The following is a 21,066-nucleotide window of genomic DNA, read 5'->3' as shown; positions in this document are numbered from 1 at the left end:
CAGGAAAAAAAAATATATGCCTGCCTATGAAATGCAGAATTGTCGATGATCTGATCCCTTATAATGAATGATTATGCTGATAGTTTAGCTTTTCTAGTTAGAGACTCTTGCTGGTCCAACAAATGTGGACAATATGATTTGCCCCTCAAACCATTGTTTGGAGAACAAAAAGGAAAAAAGAAAAAGCGAAATGATCTTCTTTCATTTGACTAAGAAACAGAAACTGTTCGAGAGAGAAAAAAAACTAAGAAACAGAAACGCCCAGCATCTATTTTTTTTCGTTTCATTGAATTTACTAGTCTGTCATATACTCCATCCTCCCATTTTAAGTACAACCATAAGTTTTTGTACCTAACTTTGATTGTCCGTCTTATTTGAAATTTTTTTATAATTAGTACTTTGCTCGTGACTTATGTTTTTAATTTTTTTTCAAATTTTTTTTAAATAAGACGGACGTTCAAAGTTAGGCGCTGAAAACCATGATTACACTTAAAATGGGACGGTGGGAGTTACTGCTATAGTATCTAGCTCTTCACTAATCACTAGTCTCCAGCTCTTCAGTTTTGACTGAACTTCCCAGGATATTTTTTCAGTTTCATTGAATTTAGTCTGTCCTATACAGCTATACTAGTCTCTAGCTACAGAAACTAAGCTCTAGAAATGCCCGAATCAATAGAAACTCTAGCTTTCTTCCGCTCAGCATTTTATAAATCGTTAATTGATGCAACCATCAGGGATGATGTTAGTAAGAGACGCTATCAGCATTGCTGCACACACGATATATGTATGAAACACAACGAGCTTGTTCACTATTAGCAATTTTTTTATATTGACGTCCAAAAATAACATGCCCAGTGAGCAAACTGACATGAAGGATCAGCAGAAACTGAAGATTGTAAAATATGACATCTAAATTCAGATTGATAAAAAAAAACTGATTCAGAAATCATAATAGGAAATGAACTACACGCCATTATTTCCCCTTTTCAACTTTTTAAACAGAAGCCAGAACGAGATTTCTGAGTACAAGTCTCGAAGCTTACAACATCTGAATATATGACGCAACCAACTTTACTAGCACAAAATGCAAGACGCGAACACTAGAACCAAACTTAGACAGACCACACCAAGTGTCATTTGAGGCATACAACAAAGGCCTCCAGAATCTAGCGTAAGATCTCTCAATGCATAGCTTGGTTTTGCTACAAAATGGTATTCAACGCCGCCGGGAGCCATCCTCATTCCCCAGTCCAAGGGATTTCTGTGCATTGGCAATTCCCTCTTCATCTGCAAGAGATGCACCAAAAGATTTAACAAGAAACGAAAAACAAATTGATGATCTACACAAGGTGGTGGGTTTTGTAGAAGTGGGCTAGATGCAGGTATCCCTGATTTCTCACACATATTATGCTGCTATAGTATACTACTCCTTCCGTCCCAAAATAACTCAGCGTAAGGATAGGATGTGACATATCCTAGGACAACAAATCCATCCTATCCTAGGCTGAGTTCTTTTGGGACGGGAGGAGTACATATTGATCTGCAAACAACAAATCAGTGAAATTAAGAATAATAAGTAATATTTGCTTATGAAATATTTTTCCCTTGGTATTTGGACAAGGACATCAATAATATATTTAACAACTATAAGCAGATTTATCTCACATAGTCCAGACATTATAGAATGCTCTAAGCTCAGTGAACAAAAGAACTTTTGGTTCCATCTGTCCCTTATTCTTAAGAATACATGGGAATTCCAAGGCAAACAAGTTACAATAAACAAAACAACAAGCAGAATAGGACCATAAAAATAAACAGGGAGCACCAGTAGCATTCATCCAATGTTATACTGCTAATAACATTTGACAGAGCTTACCCCAGAACTGTGTGAAGATCTTGAAGAAAAAGTTCACATTGCGAGAAACACTGTATGCCATCACAGGAGGAAGAGGCTTGACAAGTGTATCCACACTAAATACTCTCCGCAGAAACTGCAAAAACAGCAGTCTTCCTGTCAGATAATTCAACAAATATGCACTGTATATTACTTACGGCAACCAAGAACTGATGAAGTCACTGAAGAGGCAATAAGTATTCAGAATAAGTAATTGTCCCCAATAAGGAAGACGTTTTATATTTATTTATTATCATGGTTCCGCTTCTATATAGGATTATAAATTGGAAGTACTGAATACAACCCATGCACAACGATTCAACATGTAATGGAGGTACTGCCACTAAGACATTAAAAACCTGTAATTGCTTATCCTGCTGCATTATCCCAAACAAATGCAGTGATATCATTTAAACTTTTAAAGTGATCCTAAATACTTAAGAGTACACCGCGGAAAAAGAATATAAGCATGTAGACAAGTACTCTTTTCCTAACAAGGTGGTTTAACATATGTTGTGTGCAATAAAAAAACACAGTTGGCTATAAACATCAAGGACCATATGTCATGGACCATGGTTGGAACTAGTGACAATGCACTGCGGTACTATGGTGTTACTATCCAAGTGGCACTTTTGCCTTTCTGGTTGCAGACCTACAAACACATATTGTGTCCATTGGGGCCAACATATGTGATTGGTGACTTTCAGGCTGTGTGAAGCGCATAGAGTTTGCACAAAACATGGATGAGTACGTCACAGCAGAATTTAGTGGACAAAAAAGGCAAAAAATCCATTCTGGGGGCTTGAGGAAAAACAGATACCTAAATGCCTGTTTTCAGGCTCTGATGATGGGATAGATCAAGTAGCAACAAAAAAAGGCGATTAGGGACTATATAATGCACAAGAGAGCATAAATTTTAATGATAATTCATAACTGCAATAAGTAGCACACAATGCATGGTAGAGTATGCAGAACATGGCCTTTCGATCTAATACAAATATACTACAACATAGTAGTGACATACTCCCTCCGTCCCATAAAAAACGAATCTAGGATTGGATCTGACACATTCTAGTACAACTAGCATGTTTCACGTCAGGTTGGTTTTTTATGGGACGAAGAGAGTACATGTGATAGCATATTCGACATTATATATCAATCGCATTCTAAAGATTTTCTGGAACACAGTATTGAGAAATTAGATCATGAAATTGAAAACTGTGGATGAAGATCAATAGTTCATATCCATGCATTTCCATGAAGATGAAAACATCAAGAAGAGGGCATATACAGATTTCACCATCGTGAGGGATTAAAGGCTACATGGAATCGTGTGAATCCCTTCAGGGGATAACAGTTTATAAGTTTCTCCAGCAATCCGGTTAATCCTCCAGCTCAATTCCTGTGCTTAGGGCGGCGAGGGTACCAACAAAGTGAAATCCTGTTGTTTTGAGACAATATATTTCACATATTTTAATTTGGGCATTATTGTGTTTGTGCAAAAAGTTTCAGGTATCAATTCACCAGTCGATTGAACCAAACAAACTAATCCTGTTGTGTTTGTTTTGACGAATATTTTTCAATTTACAATTTCAATCGACATCAAGCAAGTGTATAATTCGACAACCACCAATAGCGCGACGTCACCAGATAAAGAGATAAAAAAGAAAAAAAAAGATTGCGTGGGGGGAGAAGAAGAGAAAGGTGGATGGGATACCCTGGAGTTGCGCTGGAAGGAGTAGCGGAGCTCGGGGTCGATCTCGTCCTCGTCGAAGTCGTCGACGGCGAGGTCGAGGTCCTGGCGCTTGTTGCGCGGGACGTGCATGGTGGGCGTCTCGCCGGGGTTGCTGGTGACGCTCACCTTGCCCTCGCGGGACAGCCTCGCCGCCTCGTCATCGTCCTCCGCCGCCTCCCCCGTCCTCCACGGCGCCGACGACAGCAGCTCCTTCCTCTTGCGCCCCATCCTCGCCTCGCTCCTCGACCTCTCCTCCTCTCCGACCTCCAAGAAGTTGCCTTGGCGAGAGAGAGAGGAAGGGGATGAGAGGAGAAGATGAGGTTGGTTTCTTCGGGCTCTCATGGGCCGGGCCGGGCTGGGCTGGGCCGTCCTCGCGAACAAGGATGTATTGGGCTTTCGTGGGTCTAATCTCATGCAGGCCGCCAGCCCATTTGAGAATAAACACAGCAATGACGCTATAATCTATATGTTTTGTTAGGAAGGAGTATTGTTTTGTACCATATCGCAGGATCAAGGAGAGTAGTACCAGGGAGAGGCTACAAAAGCAGGGGTATCCAACAATGCAACTCATACCTTTCTCGGCCTTTTGGCTAAGATCAAGTGTAGTATCTGTTCTTATCAGTTTAATATCTGATATGTGGGCCATGTGTCTACTTTGATATTAAATTTATTTTTCGTGGGGAGAGGGTTCACCATAGTGGCTTGCAAAGCGTTGCACTAAAGCTCATGCTAGGCACACCCCAACCAAATCAAATTTAAATGTTTTGTTTCAGCTTGTTGGTTGTTTCAGGTCGATTGCATCAACCTGCACTGCCTTCCAGTGCTTTTGAACCTTTAACATCGATGGAAGAAGAAGATGCAAAGCAATGCTCATCTTTTGCCTTCGAATTTCTCCTCGTACATTTTATATCCCACCTAGAAACTTTGTACCATGGTGCAACATTCTATGATAGTATCTCTCAAATAATTTTACAGCGATTTAAGTGTGGCTATAAACGGTTTATGATCAGAGGAGGGTCGGTGATTTTGACTCCGAACCCCCTAAGTCTACAGTCTCTGAAAAGCTCATCCACACGAACAGTGATGCTTGCTTCTCTTCTTTCGTAGGATTTTTTTAAAAAAAATTTCTCGTGATGTTTTATTTTTCAGCTCTCTTGTCATACGCCCTCGGCGCGAATTTGTGCCAAACATCAAACATAGAGAAGAGCACGCTGTAGGAGATAAGTTGTGATCATTTTCAGGCTTACCTACTGCATCTTCTCCACGGTTAACCTCCAATGGCTTCCCGACCTAGCTCGTCAGCTAGCTTCCAAATCTCGGCTCCATGCTGCCCCTGCACTTGGGTGGCCATCTCCCTCGTCGTCTCACCACGCTCTCTCTGGCAAACACCGCCATAGCCATTCAGGCTGAGCGATCTCCTCGCCGACACCGCCATTACCGACCTCCGGATCATCAACTTAATTCGGAGCTGACAACATCTGAGGACTTGTACCTGCATGACAAGAAGCCTTGCGAGTACTGTGACGCCATTGTCCTTTCCCCGGACAGACATGGAGCAAGATATGATTAGGAACAATATCATCGGTGCTGGAAGCATTCGTTCACTACATATCAAATTCATCACCAAATAACATGTACCATATATTTTGGAGCTCATGTGTAGAGGAATATTATATATGTTGTACAAAATTTACCTTTGTGATGTTAGAGTGTTGGGATGTGGACACGAGGAAAGCATGTTTGCAAATTGTCCACTTCACTTCGGAAGTTTAGTGCTACTATTATTGCTCCAACCAAAATTGAACTCTAAAAATGAAGAGGCGTTCTAATCACCCGAACAATGCATCCCCTCAACAGGCCACAAGAGTGGCCCGAGCTGGGCCACCATGTTAGATGTTGTGGGCCTTTAAGGTCTTCAAAAGATGGCCCTCTTCTGCTTATATCACAAAAAAAAAATACACACACTCTTTCTCTCTCTCTCGATTTCATTTTTTAGATAATGAAATAGAATATTCCGGCTTTTAATTTGATCAAAACGAGTTACAGCCAATTATTACAAAGTTACACTTAAAAAATAGTGTAGTTCAACAAAACATTGATATAAACTACTCTTTCTTTCTTTTTAGTATGCTAGTGTTGGTTCTTTTTTATGCATTGATATCCCAAATACTGATGATGGATTTGCAGGCCCAGGAGCGGCAGGCTACCTTAATTGTCATTGATTTCTTGTCGTGATAGATAGCGATTCCTAAGCTTGGAATTAGTCTTCATAATTAGATAGCTACAGTCTAACTGGCCTTACGTCTCCTTCAGATGTTTACCAGTTAACAGATGCATGCTTCCTTTCGCTTAAACATAATTTGGCGTTAAATTAACTAACCACTGCTTAATTAACCACTTGATTCTTCATGATGCTGCACTCGTACTACTACTACTATTTGTGTTGGTTCCTTTCAGGCAATCACAAAGAGTTGTTTGCAAGCACAAGCAAGGACCGCACTGATCATACCACTAGAAAAAAAGGCTTATCTGTTTGCTTGCAAGCCATAATTAACTGTAACCAAAACAAGACACTAGTGACCATCATTCGAATGCAACCGTCATGCTGAAAAATTAACAACAATAAAAAAAATCAGAATCAACTCTAAAATTAAGGTTTAAAATTTAATTTTAGCTGCAGCCAATAAGTTGAAGTTGAAGAGCAAACAATCAATACATTTTCATGTAATTAATACAGCGAAAAAAATTGTAATTTTTGTAGGAACTAGTTCAAATCCCCTAGTTCCTCTAAATAATCTTCTATCCAAAGAAAGATAAATCTTTCTTCGCAATGCTAGCTAGCTAAGTTCATATTCAATTTCAACCAAGAGAAATAAGACTGTAATACCCGTTGCAACGACGTGTGATGACCGCAGAAAAATCTTAATCATCAGCACTATAAGTACAATTATTACAGCCTTAGTGGCTCGTAGAATTTGTTTGACCATGCACATCTTTTTTGACTCGCTTTTCGTTGCACGGCCCTCTAATTAATCTGTGTTTTTGCAGTGGAAATCTACTGGAGACTTACACCTTGATCATATTGATAAGAGGACGTTGCTGTCAGATGACATTTGCATCTTGGCCAGATGGCTCTGGAGTGGTTGCTTGGTCACATGTATTGTTCGTCGCATTTGTCCTGGAAAAACGTGTGATGATCTGGTGTTGTGTCACCATATTTATTGTCCAATCTTTCAGAAAAAAACTATTATTATTCCTTAAATAAAAATATTATCATTGTCATATGTTGTTGTTACTATTATCCAGAAATGGGTTAAAATGCTCATAGCAATAATGGCATATAGCAAAGTTATTTTTTAATAGATAATGGAAATAAAATTCTCTTGCCGGATAGCTGGATCAGTTAACAGATACATAATTAAATTCTCTTGCTGGAAATCAATAACAAAGTTATTTTTTTATAGATAATCAGTAACAAAGATAGCTGGATGGATGTTGAAAAGGTGGAGATATATTCCAATTTTTTTAGAAAGAAATATATTCCAATCCGGAGTCCAACTTTTGTTTCTCTTGCTGTAGCTAGCTTGTTAATCTTTTCCTCCTATACTAGTACCAGTAATTAATTAATTATTATATCCATAACCAAGCCAATCCCCAATGGATGCAGTAGACCTTTGACCACCTCCTCTTCAAGTTAGAATCTTCTTACTAGGTGCTAAGGTTTTGACAAAACCACAAGAAAATCAAAGCTAACCTAGCTAAGCAAACTGAGAGAACATTTTTGAGTCCCCAAACCCAATCAAAAATCCCAAATTTTATACTCCCTCCGTTTTTTAATAGATGACGCCGTTGATTTTTTCTCACATGTTTGACCATTTGTCTTATTCAAAAAATTTACGTAATTATAATTTATTTTGTTATGAGTTGTTTTATCACTCATAGTACTTTAAGTATGATTTATATCTTATACATTTGCATAAAATTTTTAAATAAGACGAATGATCAAACATGTAAGAAAAAATCAACAGCGTCATCTATTAAAAAACGGAGATAGTAGTGACAGTCAAATTCAAATTCCAAGCCGTCCCAGCACCAAGAGACCTTCTCCAGTACTCTACTGCCTTAACTATTTTTCCTTTTGTATTATACTAACGCGTTTCTCTCTCCTCCCTCTCTCTGACCATTACTCTCTCTCTCTCTTTCTCTCTCCTCTTTTTTTTTTCACCAACCATCGTAATTGCTGACTTTGAGAGACAAAAAAAAAGAAGCAAAAAAAAAAAGAAGAAAAAGAAAAAGGAAAGAGAAGCAGACAGAAGGAGAAGGAAGCAGAGCGAGAGTAGTTGCCAGAAAACCAAACAAAAAAACAAGCCAAGAAAAGGCCACCTCAGTGAGAGAGGGAAGGGAGGGAGGGAGGGAGGAGGGAGAGATCTCCTGCTGCCTCGCGATTTCCGGCGGCAAAAAGGTTCGATTTTGATCCCCGTCTCCGGATTCGCCCAGCCCCGATTTGCCCTTGCGGCGCGGCCTCGCTGGTTTCTGCAAGTGATAGAGAAAGATCCCGATTTTAACAGTGGCAGTTCGTGGCCCGCCCGCTTCTGCTTCTGGTTTTGGGCGATTCGGCGGTTGCTGGACTGGAGGGAGTCGCGGGTGCAGTGTTCTGGTTCGGATCTGAGCGGGTGTTGGGTGTTTTCAACTCTAATTCGGGCGAGCAATGAGGGTTCTTGATGCGTGACCTGATGCGGGAGGCGTATTGGGAGAAGATCTCTTGAAGTTTTTTTTTTTTTGGTTTTGGTTTGTTTGGGGGGTTTCCTTGGAGTGGAGTCTCTTGCCCGGATCGCCACACTCGTTCTATGGGCTGTGTCAGTTCGAAGCAATTCCATGGCGAGGAGCAGCGTGGCGGCGAGGGGAAGCCCCGGCGGCGCCCATCTAGCAACTCTCTGAGGCGTCTTGTTAGTTACAATTCCAGCAAGAGGCATGAGCACTTTGAGGAGGAGGATGAAGAAGGTGTGGTTGTGTCAGCCACCTCCTCCAGTGCTGGACATCGTGTAGGGAATGATGTGAGCACGGCTAGGCTCATCCGGAAGCCCCCCGCGCCGGTGGTTGAGGCTGTGGCTGTGCCTGTGGCTGCATTGCCAGATGAGGCGGCTTCTGTGGCGGTTAGCGTGGTTGATGTGGAGAGGCCAGTTGCCGCGCCTGCGAATTGGAGGCGTGCTCCGAATGGCGCGGCGGAGCAAGAGCCTAGGAGTGGTGGTACAAGGAGTGAGGCGAAACCGAGGATTACAGATGTTGTGCCCAATGGAGTGCAGGGGGGGCATGCGGCAGCTGGCTGGCCAAGGTGGCTCACAGAGGTCGCAGCAGAGGCAGTCCGTGGGTGGCAACCTCGGAAGGCAGAGTCTTTCGAGAAGTTGGACAAGGTTCATATCTCTATGCCGATCTTTAATTTTGTAACAAATTCACTATATTGTTTCATAAAATGTTAGGACCTTGATTTGCCATGTATATTGTGGTCCATGCTTATTAGTGGTTGAGTATCATCGCTCGCTTTATAAGTGCTTGAGTTTACCGATGGCATATGACTGTTATGAGCTAAACTAGACATGTCTCTAGAACTATTTTAGTAATGACATTCTTGATAGAGTGGTGTAGTTTGTCAACTGGATTGCAGCGATTGATGAGAATTCAAATTGCTATTGACCTACTGATTCAATGCAACTACACCTTTTCTCATCCTCACATTTAAATATTTCAGATAGGGCAAGGTACATACAGTAGTGTTTACAAAGCACGTGATCTTGAGAGTGGAAAAATTGTGGCACTTAAGAAAGTTCGGTTTGCCAACATGGACCCTGAGAGCGTGCGGTTCATGGCAAGGGAAATTCACATCTTAAGAAGACTTGATCACCCAAATGTTATTAAGCTTGAAGGTTTGGTGACGTCGCGCATGTCTAGTAGCTTGTATCTTGTATTTGAATACATGGAGCATGATCTAGCGGGACTTGCAGCTACACCTGGCATAAAGTTCACAGAGCCTCAGGTTTCCCTCTTGACATGTTCTTTGGTTTTCATTGTGTTGTCAGTTTCGATGTTGTACTCACTATGGAAAATGTCCATTTTAGGTCAAGTGTTACATGCAACAACTACTCTCTGGACTTGAACACTGTCATAATCGTGGTGTTTTGCATCGGGATATAAAGGGCGCAAATCTCCTCATTGACAACAATGGTGTTCTCAAAATAGCAGACTTTGGTCTAGCCACATTCTTTAATCCTAACCAAAAGCAACATTTGACAAGTCGTGTGGTAACATTATGGTACCGACCTCCTGAACTATTGCTGGGTGCTACTAACTATGGTGCTGCTGTTGATCTCTGGAGTGCTGGTTGCATTCTTGCGGAATTGCTGTCTGGGAAGCCTATCATGCCAGGGCGAACAGAGGTATTGTTTAGCTATTCATATTCTGGACAAACTTGCAACCTAAGATTAACACAGTATTATCTACTGAGATAATTTTGATGTTGCCTTGCATAAAGTATATCAGTATCTGCCATTTCTTGTATTGCACTTCCGGACAAACCTGAATTATGCTGGACTAAAAAAAATGAAGCTGCTGAAGGTGAATGCACCTTTGTTGAATACAGAATACTCGACACTATGAACCTTGCATTTGAGATCTTTTGATCAGTTACTATCTATCAGCTTGTAGTTTGTACAGCCAGATGTACAATTATAAATTAAAATGGTTAGCTCTAGTTTCAGTGTGATAAATAATCACTGCATATTACCAGATCTATTTTTACATGGACGAATACCAATAAAATTTAACAATATTCCACATTAAATTTCTACTTTAGTGTTGAATGGTCATATTGTTTATCATGTTTAATAATCTATGAGTTTGCGATGTTTATTTTTGTTGTCCACATTCTTTCAGGTGGAACAATTGCACAAAATATTTAAGCTTTGTGGTTCACCATCAGAGGATTTCTGGGCTAATTTGAAGTTGTCACGTGCTACAATATTCAAGCCACAACATCCTTATCGTCGATGTGTGAATGATGTATACAAGGATTTCCCTCCTCCGGCTTTAGCGCTATTGGATTGTTTACTTGCTGTAGAACCTCAGAATAGGGGTACTGCTGCTTCGGCCCTTGGAAGCGAAGTAAGTTCTGGCCCTGAAATTTGTTTATTTGCATGCCTGTGCTAAGGAGAATCCATGGTCTCTCAAAAAAACATGTGGAAACACACATTATGTTAAATCTGCCTTTTGTGTCCATCTCCCTGTAAATTTCATTGTCACAATATTCGTTTGATGAGTCTTAATTATGAATCTGTTTATTGTCACTTCTCGTATGATATGTTGTTTGTGAATGGCATGGAATTATTTAGAGAAGTGAAACATCTTTTAAGTTGATATGAGCAACAACATTTTGAGCTGTTCCTTTTTACTTGATGGTAATTCATAGAGATTTGGCTATTCCTGTATAATCTACAACTGGCCTTTTTATTGTGACGCACTAATATTAACCCTTTTACCTTGGACTGTAGTTCTTCACGACAAAGCCTTATGCTTGTGATCCATCAAGTCTACCTAAATATCCTCCAAGCAAGGAATATGATGCTAAGCTTCGAGACGAGGAGGCTAGAAGGTAAACCCTGTGGAGAACTAAAGATGAATTTTGACTAGATGGAATATATGGTATCTATCTTCTTTTGCTGGCGATTTCTTTATTTGACCTAAGTTCATGTTTTGCCCACAGGCAAAGAGCAGCTGCAGTTAAAGGACATGAATCTGAAGCTGGGCGTAGAAAGCAACTTCCAGCACCAAATGGCAACAACGAATTGCAGGTAATGAAAACTTATCTTTAGATTATAAACTTCTCTTAGTATTAGATGATAATTGTCATTCTTAAGGATATCCAGAGTTGAGGGTTTTCTGACGCACTATCACTATTGAGCTTCCAAAATATTATTAATTCCTGCAGAATTTTGAAACCTTATGGGAATTCAAATACTATATGCTAGTTCCCAGTGGTTCAATGTATTCATTTAATACATAAATACATGAATTTGTGTAGTTAGTACTTGGTAGCAGTCTTGCAGAACTAATTTGTGATTCAATGTAATCGACTCTTGACTTGTTTGGAAGTTTACCAGTACAGTAGCTGCAGTTTAAACATTGCAATTAATCACATAGTTGACATTGCAAGATTGTGAAATATAAACTCTGTTGTTCTTCTTTCTCAAATGACTGCTGTTCCATATCTTTGCAGCAACGACGGGTTCAGCTTAATCCAAAAAGCAGCAGTAATAAGTTTATTCCAAAGGAGGATGCTGTCACTGGCTTCCCAATTGATCCTCCAGGAAGAGCTGGAGACAATGTTTACCCTCAGCGTGCGCCTCTGATGCATGCTGGTCGTTCATCCTCTACTCTGGGCCGATCAAGTGGCACTGATCAGAATGCTCAGAGGTTTTACACATCTCAAATTGCTGCTGCTGAGATGTCTACTGCAACTGGTGGGCAGCGAGGCAATGCCACTAAGCTGTCCTCCAACCTTGGGGAGAGTGCCAGGAGACAATATTTGAGAGAGCATCGATCTAGTTCAAGATATAGTCAACTTGCTGCTGCTGAACCCTCTGACAGACCTGAATGGACACACCAATTCCAAGAAAGACCATCATCTTCCCACCGCAAAGATGATGGGGCAGCAAATAAGGAACCTACTGTGGTAAGTTATTTTATTGTCCTATTTGGCTTCACTTGGTCTTGCCTCCTAACATCCATCAGGAGAATGATCCATAGTATTCAAGCCTTGAAAGCTGAGATAAACTTTGGGAAATTTACCCTTAAAAGCATTCTTGGAAGTTATGACCAGTGAACATGTGAGTATGGTTTTTATCAGGGAATGTAGAGTACATGTTACCTAAATCTCTTCACAGAATGGCCCTTTCTTATTCCTGAGAAATATCACAAATGGCCTGTGTCCTGGATATGGAGTGCACTGTTTTTTCTTTGTTCCTAATATTATGAGACATTCTCATTTATCAAGGTCAACGATCTATTTCTTACAGAAGATAGTAATGGAAAAAAATGCTTCCAAAGTGCAGGATTGTATTTTTGTCATATGCTGAGAAATTAAACCTGTATGTGCAGGTGAATGGCGCTAAGAAGAGCAGGATCCACTACTCAGGACCATTAATGCCTCCTGGAGTAAACATGGAAGAAATCCTTCGAGAGCACGAGCGGCAGATCCAACAAGCTGTACGGAGGGCGCGCCTCGACATGGGAAAGGGCAAGAATCACGTCGAGAGAGACCAGTCGGAATCGCTTCTGTACACTACCCAGAATGGCAGACCGTAGGCGAAAAAAACGCTCAGGATCGCGATTCAATGTGTTGTGGAGCCCCCATTTCAGCCATGAAAAACAATAGAAAGTAGCGTATGTTTCTGCGCCGTCAAAGCGGAGAGGTTTCTTTCTGCTAGATGTTCCACCCATTGCAGTGGTTTGGTTTTCACCAGCAAAAGGAAACCTGTTCCTGTAGAGATTCACCGCCTGTCCAAGCTTAGCATAGGGCGTCGAAAATATTTGCTGAAGATTTGGTTGTCCACAGCCACCAATTGTATATCTCGAGAGAGTATCCTCCCCTTGAAATTGATTCTTACACCTGTTTTTTGGCAGATGACAAGAGAAAAAATAATATAATGGAAGTACAGATCATTGGTGCCCTCTGGTGTTTACCTTGTATGTCTTGCTTTTGTTTCAGTTATTTTGTTTGTTCAACTATAATGTTTCACTTGATCCTTGCTGATTTCTGTTTTTTTTTTTGGAGCAAAGGTAAGTCATTCCTGCTATCCTGAATGTTTACAGGCAAGTTTGGGGTCCGATCTCCATATCTACCAACACAAATAGACAAACTGAATTTTGGAAATTTGGGTAAAGCCAAAGTTGGAAACTTGGAATGAGCAATACCATAACAAGTGTTTGTAATTACTAAAATTTTGACATGAATTCAAATGTTCACCAGTTTCTTGGGGGAAATTACCAAAATATGGCAATGCAAGTAGATACTTCCCCTACCTCATAAAAAAACCAATATAGTACTAATGCGATATATTTCTAGTACTACGAATCTGTATATATCTTTATCGAGATTCATTGTAAACTGTGTCATATTCAATCCTACATTTTTCCATTTTTAGACGGAGAGAGTACTTCTGTTAAAAAGGGCACCCTTAGTCCTCATGGATCCCGGGTGATAAACCATTAATAGCAGAGAGAGAGAGAGAGAAACTTTTTTTTTTTCAGTTGAAAAAGGAAGAACACATCCGAACTCCAAACCCCAGGAATCGCCTACTCTTTGGCGCCCTCGCCGCCAAACCAAACGCCGGGAAGCGCCCCGCCATCTCCGCCGCCCCCGCCGCCGCCGTGGTGTGATGCGGCGGCGGCCGTTTGATGCGCCGACCTCCCACCTCGCCGCCCAAGCAGCACCTCCTCCGCATCCGCCGCTGCCTCCCATCCGTTTGGCGAAATGCCGCGCCCGCGCAGGAATCGCCGCCGCCCTCGCCGCCGCACCCGGCCTCCTCCCTCTCGGCCATCCTCTACTCCTGCACCGCGCGGCGCGCCCGTCGCCCCGGCGAGCTGGCCCACGCGCGCGCCGCCACGCTCGGCCTGGCCGCCCACCCGTCCGTCCTCCCCAGGCTCGCCTCCTTCTACCTAGCCCTCGCCGACCTCCCGGCCGCGCGGGCCGCCGTCGAGCAGGCGGCGGGGAAGGCGCGGGCGTTCCCCTGGAACCTGCTTATATGGGGCTACGCCGGCCGTGGGCTGTGGGAGGACGTGATCTTGTCGTACGAGAAGATGGTGGGGTGGGGCGTCGCCGCCGACAGGTTCACGTACCCGTCGGTTCTGCGTGCCTGCGGCGAGCTCCGGGAGGTCACCATTGGCCGGAACATTGAGCAGCGCATTCGGAGGTGTAGATATGGTCTGGACATGTATGTCTGGAATGCTTTGGTGGGGATGTATGCCAAGTGTGGGGAGCTGGAGGATGCCCGGAGGGTGTTTGATGGAATGGCTGTGAGAGATGTTGTCAGCTGGAATACGATGGTGTCCGCGTATGCGTCGACGGGGAAGTCGAATAAGGCATTTGAGCTTTTACAGCAGGTTCCTGGTGCAAACGTTGTCACGTGGAATGCGGTTGCAGCAGGGAATTTGAAGGCGGGGAACTACGATGAAGTGATTAGGTTGGTGTCTCAGGTGAGAGGATATCATGGGACAGGGGTGGATTCTGTGACCATCGTGATTGGGCTCAAGGCGTGTGGTAGGACCGGGTATTTGAGTGTTGGTAGGGAGTTGCACGGGGTGGCTGTTCGTCTATGCTTTGATAGCCTTGAGTGCGTGGTGAATTCGTTGATAACTATGTACTCAAGATGTGGGATGATGAGCTCTGCCTGCCTTCTGTTTAGAGCATGCTCAGTTCGGAGCATCACAACCTGGAACTCACTGCTTGCAGGATTTGCATTCATGGAACAGATCGAGGAAGCTTCTTTGATTTTCAGAGAGATGATCGGTTTTGGTGTCTGTCCAAATGGTGTTACTGTCTTAACTATGCTTTCCCTTGGTGCACGGGTTGGACACCTCTGTCATGGAAGGGAGCTGCACTGCTACATCCTTAAGCATGAGCTGGATAGCTCTAAACTAATGGAAAATTCACTTGTCGACATGTACTCCAAATGTAGACAAATGGTAGTTGCACAGAGAGTGTTTGAACTGATGCAATTTCGAGACAAGCATGCCTACACATCACTGGTTTTGGGTTATGGATTGCAAAGAGAGGGACATGTATCACTGAAGCTCTTTGATGAGATGATTGTGAACAGTATAGAGCCGGACCATGTAACTTTCGTTGCAGTTCTATCAGCATGTAGCCACTCTGGGCTAGTAACTCAGGGGCAGCTACTATTTGCCAAGATGGTTTCTATATTTGGTATTGCACCAAGAGTGGAGCATTTTTCTTGCATGGTTGATTTGTACTGCCGTGAAGGTTTGCTCAAGATGGCTGAGGTGATAATTGACAAGATGCCATTTCAACCAACTGCTGCAATGTTAGCAACTCTTATTGAGGCTTGCCGAATCCATGGTAATACGGAAATCGGGGATCGGGCTGCAAAGAAGTTGCTGGCTATGAGGACAAACAACCCTGGTCATTACAGATTGATTGCAAACATGTATATAGCAGCAAAATGCTGGCCAGAACTAGCTAAAGTGAGATCACTAATGAGCACCCTGGAGCTAAATATGATTCCTAGTCATTCTTTGCTGGAGTCAGAATATGACGTGTGTCCAGTCGAGCAAGATAATTTCCTGAATCATGTCACATATGGTTTGTCATCTGACCACCTGACTGATACTGATTCCTCTAGTAGCGAGGAAGTGAAGTGCAGTGAAGCTTTTGGTGGATAGTAATAGAGCAAGAATGGAATAGGTTATTTTTGGACTGCTTTTTATGTGAAGGCCATGGAACTTTCCGAAAAGTTTCAAGAGGTAACAATTCGAATTCTGATATTTATCCGCTTCATCATTAAGTAAACTAGTTTACCATACTGGACTCTATTTTGCATAGCCAAAAATACCTTATATTTTGAGACATAGGTAGTAGCAATTTATCTGTGGTTTGTAAATTTGTATTTGAGTTGCCTAGTACAACTTTTTTTGATTTATTTCTGCGATATTCTGAACCAGGAGGATGTGAAAGAATTCAAAGAACAAGATAACCGAGGACATTATGTTTAGGGTCTAGCCAAGCAGTAGAGGCATTTGAAGAGAACTGGTAAGCCTAATAATATTCCTGCTCTTTTCATGAAGCGAAATGATCATAGCATCTAATCATTCCAGTTCACTATTTCAAATAGTATTGGGCTCTGGTGCATTATAATCCATTTACTTGCTTTGGCAGAGGTGAAGGATGTTGCGTGCGTCGCCCAAGCAGCATCTCCATCTAGCTGTGCTCCAACAACTAAGGCGTGGAGTTTGTCCATTCTGCGCCACCTGGCATCGTTGCTTCGCTCTTCATCCACGGTTGGTCTGCTCCTTCTTCCCGCTCAATGGCTGGACTGGACTCCTTTCCGGTTAAGAACGCCACGGCGATGAACATGCCATCAGAGAGCTCAGTTACCTGATGATGCTATGCTCCGGCCGCGCTGGAGAAGCTCCTCTCCGACGAGGAGTTCATGGACGCGGTGACCACGGCGTCAGCTGCAGGCTAATTACATCCACTGCGAGCTCCAATCATGTACTTGTATTATTATGTCATCACTGACACAGTGTCGCTTAACTAAATGTTCAACGGATGAATGCGACAGAATTGGGGCAGAATCGATTGATCTGAAATGCAAAATCTGACGCATGCGCATCGCAGGCACTGAATTTAACTGGAGGCTCTTCTCTTCTTCAGCTACGAAGTATTATCAACTGTTGCCTCTCCATATCACAATTACACAATTTTTATTACTGTTTAGCTGTTACCCTTTGACATGTTTCTCATTTTGCTAACGTGTTACTGTCACTGCATATGTTGATGTTCATACCTCTCCTCATCAAAACAGAATCCTAATCACACTTTTTTTCCAAGGTTTTTTTTTTTTGAGGAAAACTTGATAACACTTACTCAATGAAAGTTCAATTGTTTTTACTTGTCTGATATTAAGAATTAAAAAAGTGGTTTATACGTATGTACACAGCATTCACAATTGACTTGAATAAGAGGAAGGATCCGACCTATCACCTCTAGCTCTTGACTTTTACTATCTGTCCGGCGGCTAAGGAAAGACAGCTACCCTTCGCATCAAGTCGGGAATGATCTCAAAGAAAAAGAAAGCAAGGATCATTTGGCCTCTTCGATCAAATAGTAGAGGCAGTTGAAGGGAACTGATAAGCCTGCTGTTTATTTGTTGTGAAACAATATTTCCTGTTCTCTTTCATGAATGGTCATAGCAACTAATTTCTCTAGTTTGTTGGCAATGCTTAAATTGCCAGAATAATCCAGATAGAAGCATCCAATTTCATCTCAAAGCAAATGTCTCTGTTCAATCATAATATTAATTTGTATTTACTATGAGAACAAATATTGCTCAATGCTAAGTTTTATTGCAACTTATGTCACTTGTGTTCATTTCAGATTGAGGATTAAGCTGGCACAACCCTCCAGACCAAATTCCTCACTACTGAAATTTGCAGCAGTAAATGACAGCTTTTGGAATTTGCTCTTTCTCCAACTCTTTTGAAAGCTGATATCTTTCTACTTGAGATATGTAGTACCATACTATTCTTTTAGGCAGCCTAGCATACTAATAGTCAGAAATTATGACTGTTTCTCTTCTGAATGAATGCTGATGAGTTGTTCCTTTCAGATAAATTCAGAAGTAGCACGGCTTTGCCTTCACAAAACACCGGAGTTTCAGATACCAATTTTGCTACTGCTCTGGCTTCCCTCCTCTACTTAGCCACCCACACTGCTCTGGAGTTGGCAACCAAAATGGAAGCCAACACCGGCGGCGGCGGCGGCGTCCTCGTCGTGTCACGCCGCATGATCCGGCCGGAGTTCAAGGAGCTGCCGCCGGAGCATGATACGACGGTTCACCTTACGCCGTGGGATCTCCGGCTGCTCACCGTGGAGAACATCCAGAAGGGCATCCTCCTTCCCAAGCCACCCACCGGCGGCGAGACTCTCGTCGAACACCTGGCGTCGTCGTTCGCTCGCGCACTCGGCCGCTTCTACCCCTTCGCCGGCCGCCTCGTCGTGGAAGAGGTGGATGGCGGAGCGTCGCCTGCGAGCAGCGTATCTGTCTCGCTGCGCTGCAACGACGAAGGCGCTGAGTTCGTCCACGCCGCGGCGCCCGACGTCGCCGTCGCCGACATCGCCGCCTCGCTGCACATTCCACGCGTGGTCTGGTCCTTCTTCCCGCTCAATGGAGTGGTTGCTGCACACGCCGCGACGGAATCCCTGCCGGTTCTGTCCACGCAGGTCACCGAGCTCTCTGACGGCGTGTTCATCGCCATGTCTGTCAACCACGTCGTCGGCGACGGCACCAATTTCTGGGAGTTCATGAACACATGGTCGGAGATCAGTCGAAGTAGCGGCGGCGAACTGGGCATCTCGCCATCGGCGTCGACGTCGACTTCGCCGCCTCTGGTGGTCAAGAGGTGGTTCTTGGACAACTGCACGGTGCCGATCCCTCTGCCGTTCGCCAAGCTCGAGCAGATCATCCCGCGAAGCGAGCACCAAGCGCCGGTGCAGGAATGCTTCTTCGCTTTCTCCGCGGCGAGCATAAGGAAGCTGAAGGCGAAGGCGAACGACGAGATCGCCGGCGCCGCCGTCGCCATCTCCTCCCTCCAGGTGCTGCTCGCGCTCGTGTGGCGCGCGGTTTCGCGAGCCCGCGGCCTCGCGCCGCGCCAGGAGACGGCGTACGTGGTGGTCGTCGGGTGCCGGGGACGCGTGGGCGGCATCTCGTCGGGGTACATGGGGAACGCCGTGGTGCCCGGCGCGGTGAGGCTGACGGCCGGCGAGATCATGGAGAGGGGGCTCGGGTGGACGGCGTGGCAGCTGAACAAGTACGTGGCGTCGTTCGACGAGGCGGCCATGAGGGGCGCGCTGGCGTCGTGGCCGCGGCGGCCGGACTTCTTCTCCGTCCTGAGCCTGCTCGGCGGCGCCGCCATCATCACGGGGAGCTCGCCGCGGTTCGACGTGTTCGGCAACGACTTCGGGTGGGGGAGGCCGGCGACCGTGCGGAGCGGCGGCGCGAACAAGTTCGACGGGAAGGTGACGGTGTACGAGGGGCCGGACGGCGCCGGGAGCATGTCGCTGGAGGTTTGCCTGACTCCGGCGGCGCTGGCGAAGCTCGTCGCCGACGAGGAGTTCATGGGCGCGGTGACCACGCCATGAGTTGCATCCATGCATGCTTCTATTCATTGCGATTTGCGAGCTCAATTGGTTAAAAAAAAACATTCACATCGACATCATGTAATCCATTTATGTCAATTTGTCAGTAGAAAGGTGATGAATTCATCAACAGCTATAGCTGATAGATCAGAGATATCACTGGATTACCTTTTGTATCAAACAAGGATAAATCAATATGTTTGTGAAGTGAAATTTCGAATGGTTTTTAGACGAATTTGAAGGAAAATTGAAGGATGCCCACGGAGGCCGAGGTCGTGGTCAGAAATGCCAGAGTTCAACCAGAGGATTCAAATGCCAGGGACTTTCTGATGATCAATCATCTTAAACTTTCATATTATCAGCTAGTAGATAGTAATTACTTCATCCGTTTCACAATGTAAGTCATTCTAGCATTTTCCACATTTATATTGATGCTAATGAATCTATATAGATATATATGTCTAGATTCATTAGCATCAATATAAATGTGAGAAATACTAAAATGACTTACATTCTGAAACGGAGGGAGTACTGTAGATGGATTCAAATGAGCTTGCAGCTTGTGCTGAGAATAAACCAACAATCGTCTTCCTGTCATCAAGCTGTGTCCTGAACCTGAACCGTGAACCGCGGCCCATCTTCAAGCAGCCTTATCTTGGTGCATAGAACACAAAATCGATTGTAAATTGCCTTTATCGAAATTAGGATCTACGAACTTTCCAATGGTATATAACACGTCTGGTAGCAAATGCTTGTACAAATATTGCAGCAGCTGCAAATTTAGATGGTTGAGATGAGTTTCAGAACATGAATGCCGGGAACGACGGATGGCTAGAGTTGACGAGTCAACAGCCTCCTGGTGGCCCACATGCAGAAAAGTAAGTCACTGCCTCATGGGACCCAACTTGACCTTGCTAATCTGATGTACGGTAGATCACATGATGAGACAGTGTGATTAATGTCATCAACTCAACGTGAACGAAACACAAAATGGATTGTTCTTAGGCAGTTTATATTGTTTGATGTGTGCTGTTCTGAACTCCAAACCTGATTGATGCATGCATGGCACTGAACTTTCTGCAACCTATATACATGATACTATCCAGTATCCACTATTAAGTCTTTGAAATGGATTGCTAATCATTGGCTAATAGCCTAATACTCGTAACATGCTGTCGAATTAAAACATCTCCGGTTGCTGTCACAGCATGCTGCATATGCTGATATAATATCATATCATGTATATCTGATATCTCTATGCTTTGAGTCACTTTCATTATCACAACAAGAATTTCAATACACTTGTACACAAAAGTGGAAAAATGCCTGCTATTCCTACTAAGATATGTTCGTATTATAAAGATTTTTTGTAAAAAAAACAGAAAACATTCGCACAAGGGATGAAAACGACTTGCTTCAATTCTCCCCCACAGCCCAGAATCAGAAAGTATCGTGTATATATGTGACTTAACTAAATGGTTGTGCAAAAAAAAAATCCAGATAGATTATGAT

At 43.4% G+C, this 21,066-nt stretch overlaps 3 protein-coding genes and 1 pseudogene across 3 annotated transcripts; 3 read left to right on the top strand and 1 right to left on the bottom strand.

Annotated features, from left to right (window-relative positions):
- Positions 1-807: 807 nt before the first annotated feature.
- Positions 808-3,910, bottom strand: LOC4344492 (uncharacterized). Its single transcript, NM_001403335.1, has 3 exons — positions 3,612-3,910; positions 1,877-1,991; positions 808-1,287 (listed from the first exon to the last, which is right to left on the bottom strand). Exons 1-3 carry the CDS (start codon positions 3,855-3,857, stop codon positions 1,217-1,219), a joined length of 432 nt encoding a protein of 143 aa, NP_001390264.1. The 5' UTR covers positions 3,858-3,910; the 3' UTR covers positions 808-1,216.
- A 288-nt stretch (positions 3,911-4,198) lies between these two features.
- LOC112936237 (U2 spliceosomal RNA) lies at positions 4,199-4,373 on the top strand (annotated as a pseudogene).
- A 3,642-nt stretch (positions 4,374-8,015) lies between these two features.
- On the top strand, positions 8,016-17,073 carry LOC4344491 (uncharacterized). Its single transcript, XM_015794343.3, has 11 exons — positions 8,016-9,040; positions 9,376-9,660; positions 9,743-10,060; positions 10,557-10,784; positions 11,171-11,271; positions 11,383-11,470; positions 11,896-12,351; positions 12,777-12,979; positions 14,321-16,160; positions 16,359-16,446; positions 16,573-17,073. The coding sequence occupies exons 1-9, from the start codon at positions 8,477-8,479 to the stop codon at positions 16,077-16,079; spliced, it is 4,002 nt and encodes a 1,333-aa protein (XP_015649829.1). The 5' UTR covers positions 8,016-8,476; the 3' UTR covers positions 16,080-16,160; positions 16,359-16,446; positions 16,573-17,073.
- Positions 17,074-17,535: 462 nt separating this feature from the next.
- Positions 17,536-19,787, top strand: LOC4344489 (uncharacterized acetyltransferase At3g50280). The gene has a single exon (XM_015794341.2). It carries the CDS (start codon positions 17,998-18,000, stop codon positions 19,555-19,557), a length of 1,560 nt encoding a protein of 519 aa, XP_015649827.1. The 5' UTR covers positions 17,536-17,997; the 3' UTR covers positions 19,558-19,787.
- Positions 19,788-21,066: the final 1,279 nt, after the last annotated feature.

The sequence above is a fragment of the Oryza sativa genome, chromosome 8, assembly GCF_034140825.1.
Source record: "Oryza sativa Japonica Group chromosome 8, ASM3414082v1".
Lineage (NCBI taxonomy): Eukaryota > Viridiplantae > Streptophyta > Magnoliopsida > Poales > Poaceae > Oryza > Oryza sativa.
Note: the sequence above shows the minus strand (reverse complement) of the source record. Positions and strands in the feature narration are given on the sequence as shown.

Coding starts and splice junctions, on each gene's coding strand:
- LOC4344492 (NM_001403335.1), bottom strand. CDS start 3,857: ATGGGGCGCAAGAGGAAGGAGCTGCTGTCGTCGGCGCCGTGGAGGACG. Junction 1,992..3,611: donor CCTTCCAGCGCAACTCCAGG/GTATCCCATCCA, acceptor CTGTTTTTGCAG/TTTCTGCGGAGAGTATTTAG. Junction 1,288..1,876: donor GATCTTCACACAGTTCTGGG/GTAAGCTCTGTC, acceptor CATCTCTTGCAG/ATGAAGAGGGAATTGCCAAT.
- LOC4344491 (XM_015794343.3), top strand. CDS start 8,477: ATGGGCTGTGTCAGTTCGAAGCAATTCCATGGCGAGGAGCAGCGTGGC. Junction 11,471..11,895: donor ATGGCAACAACGAATTGCAG/GTAATGAAAACT, acceptor ATATCTTTGCAG/CAACGACGGGTTCAGCTTAA. Junction 12,352..12,776: donor CAAATAAGGAACCTACTGTG/GTAAGTTATTTT, acceptor CTGTATGTGCAG/GTGAATGGCGCTAAGAAGAG.
- LOC4344489 (XM_015794341.2), top strand. CDS start 17,998: ATGAATGCTGATGAGTTGTTCCTTTCAGATAAATTCAGAAGTAGCACG.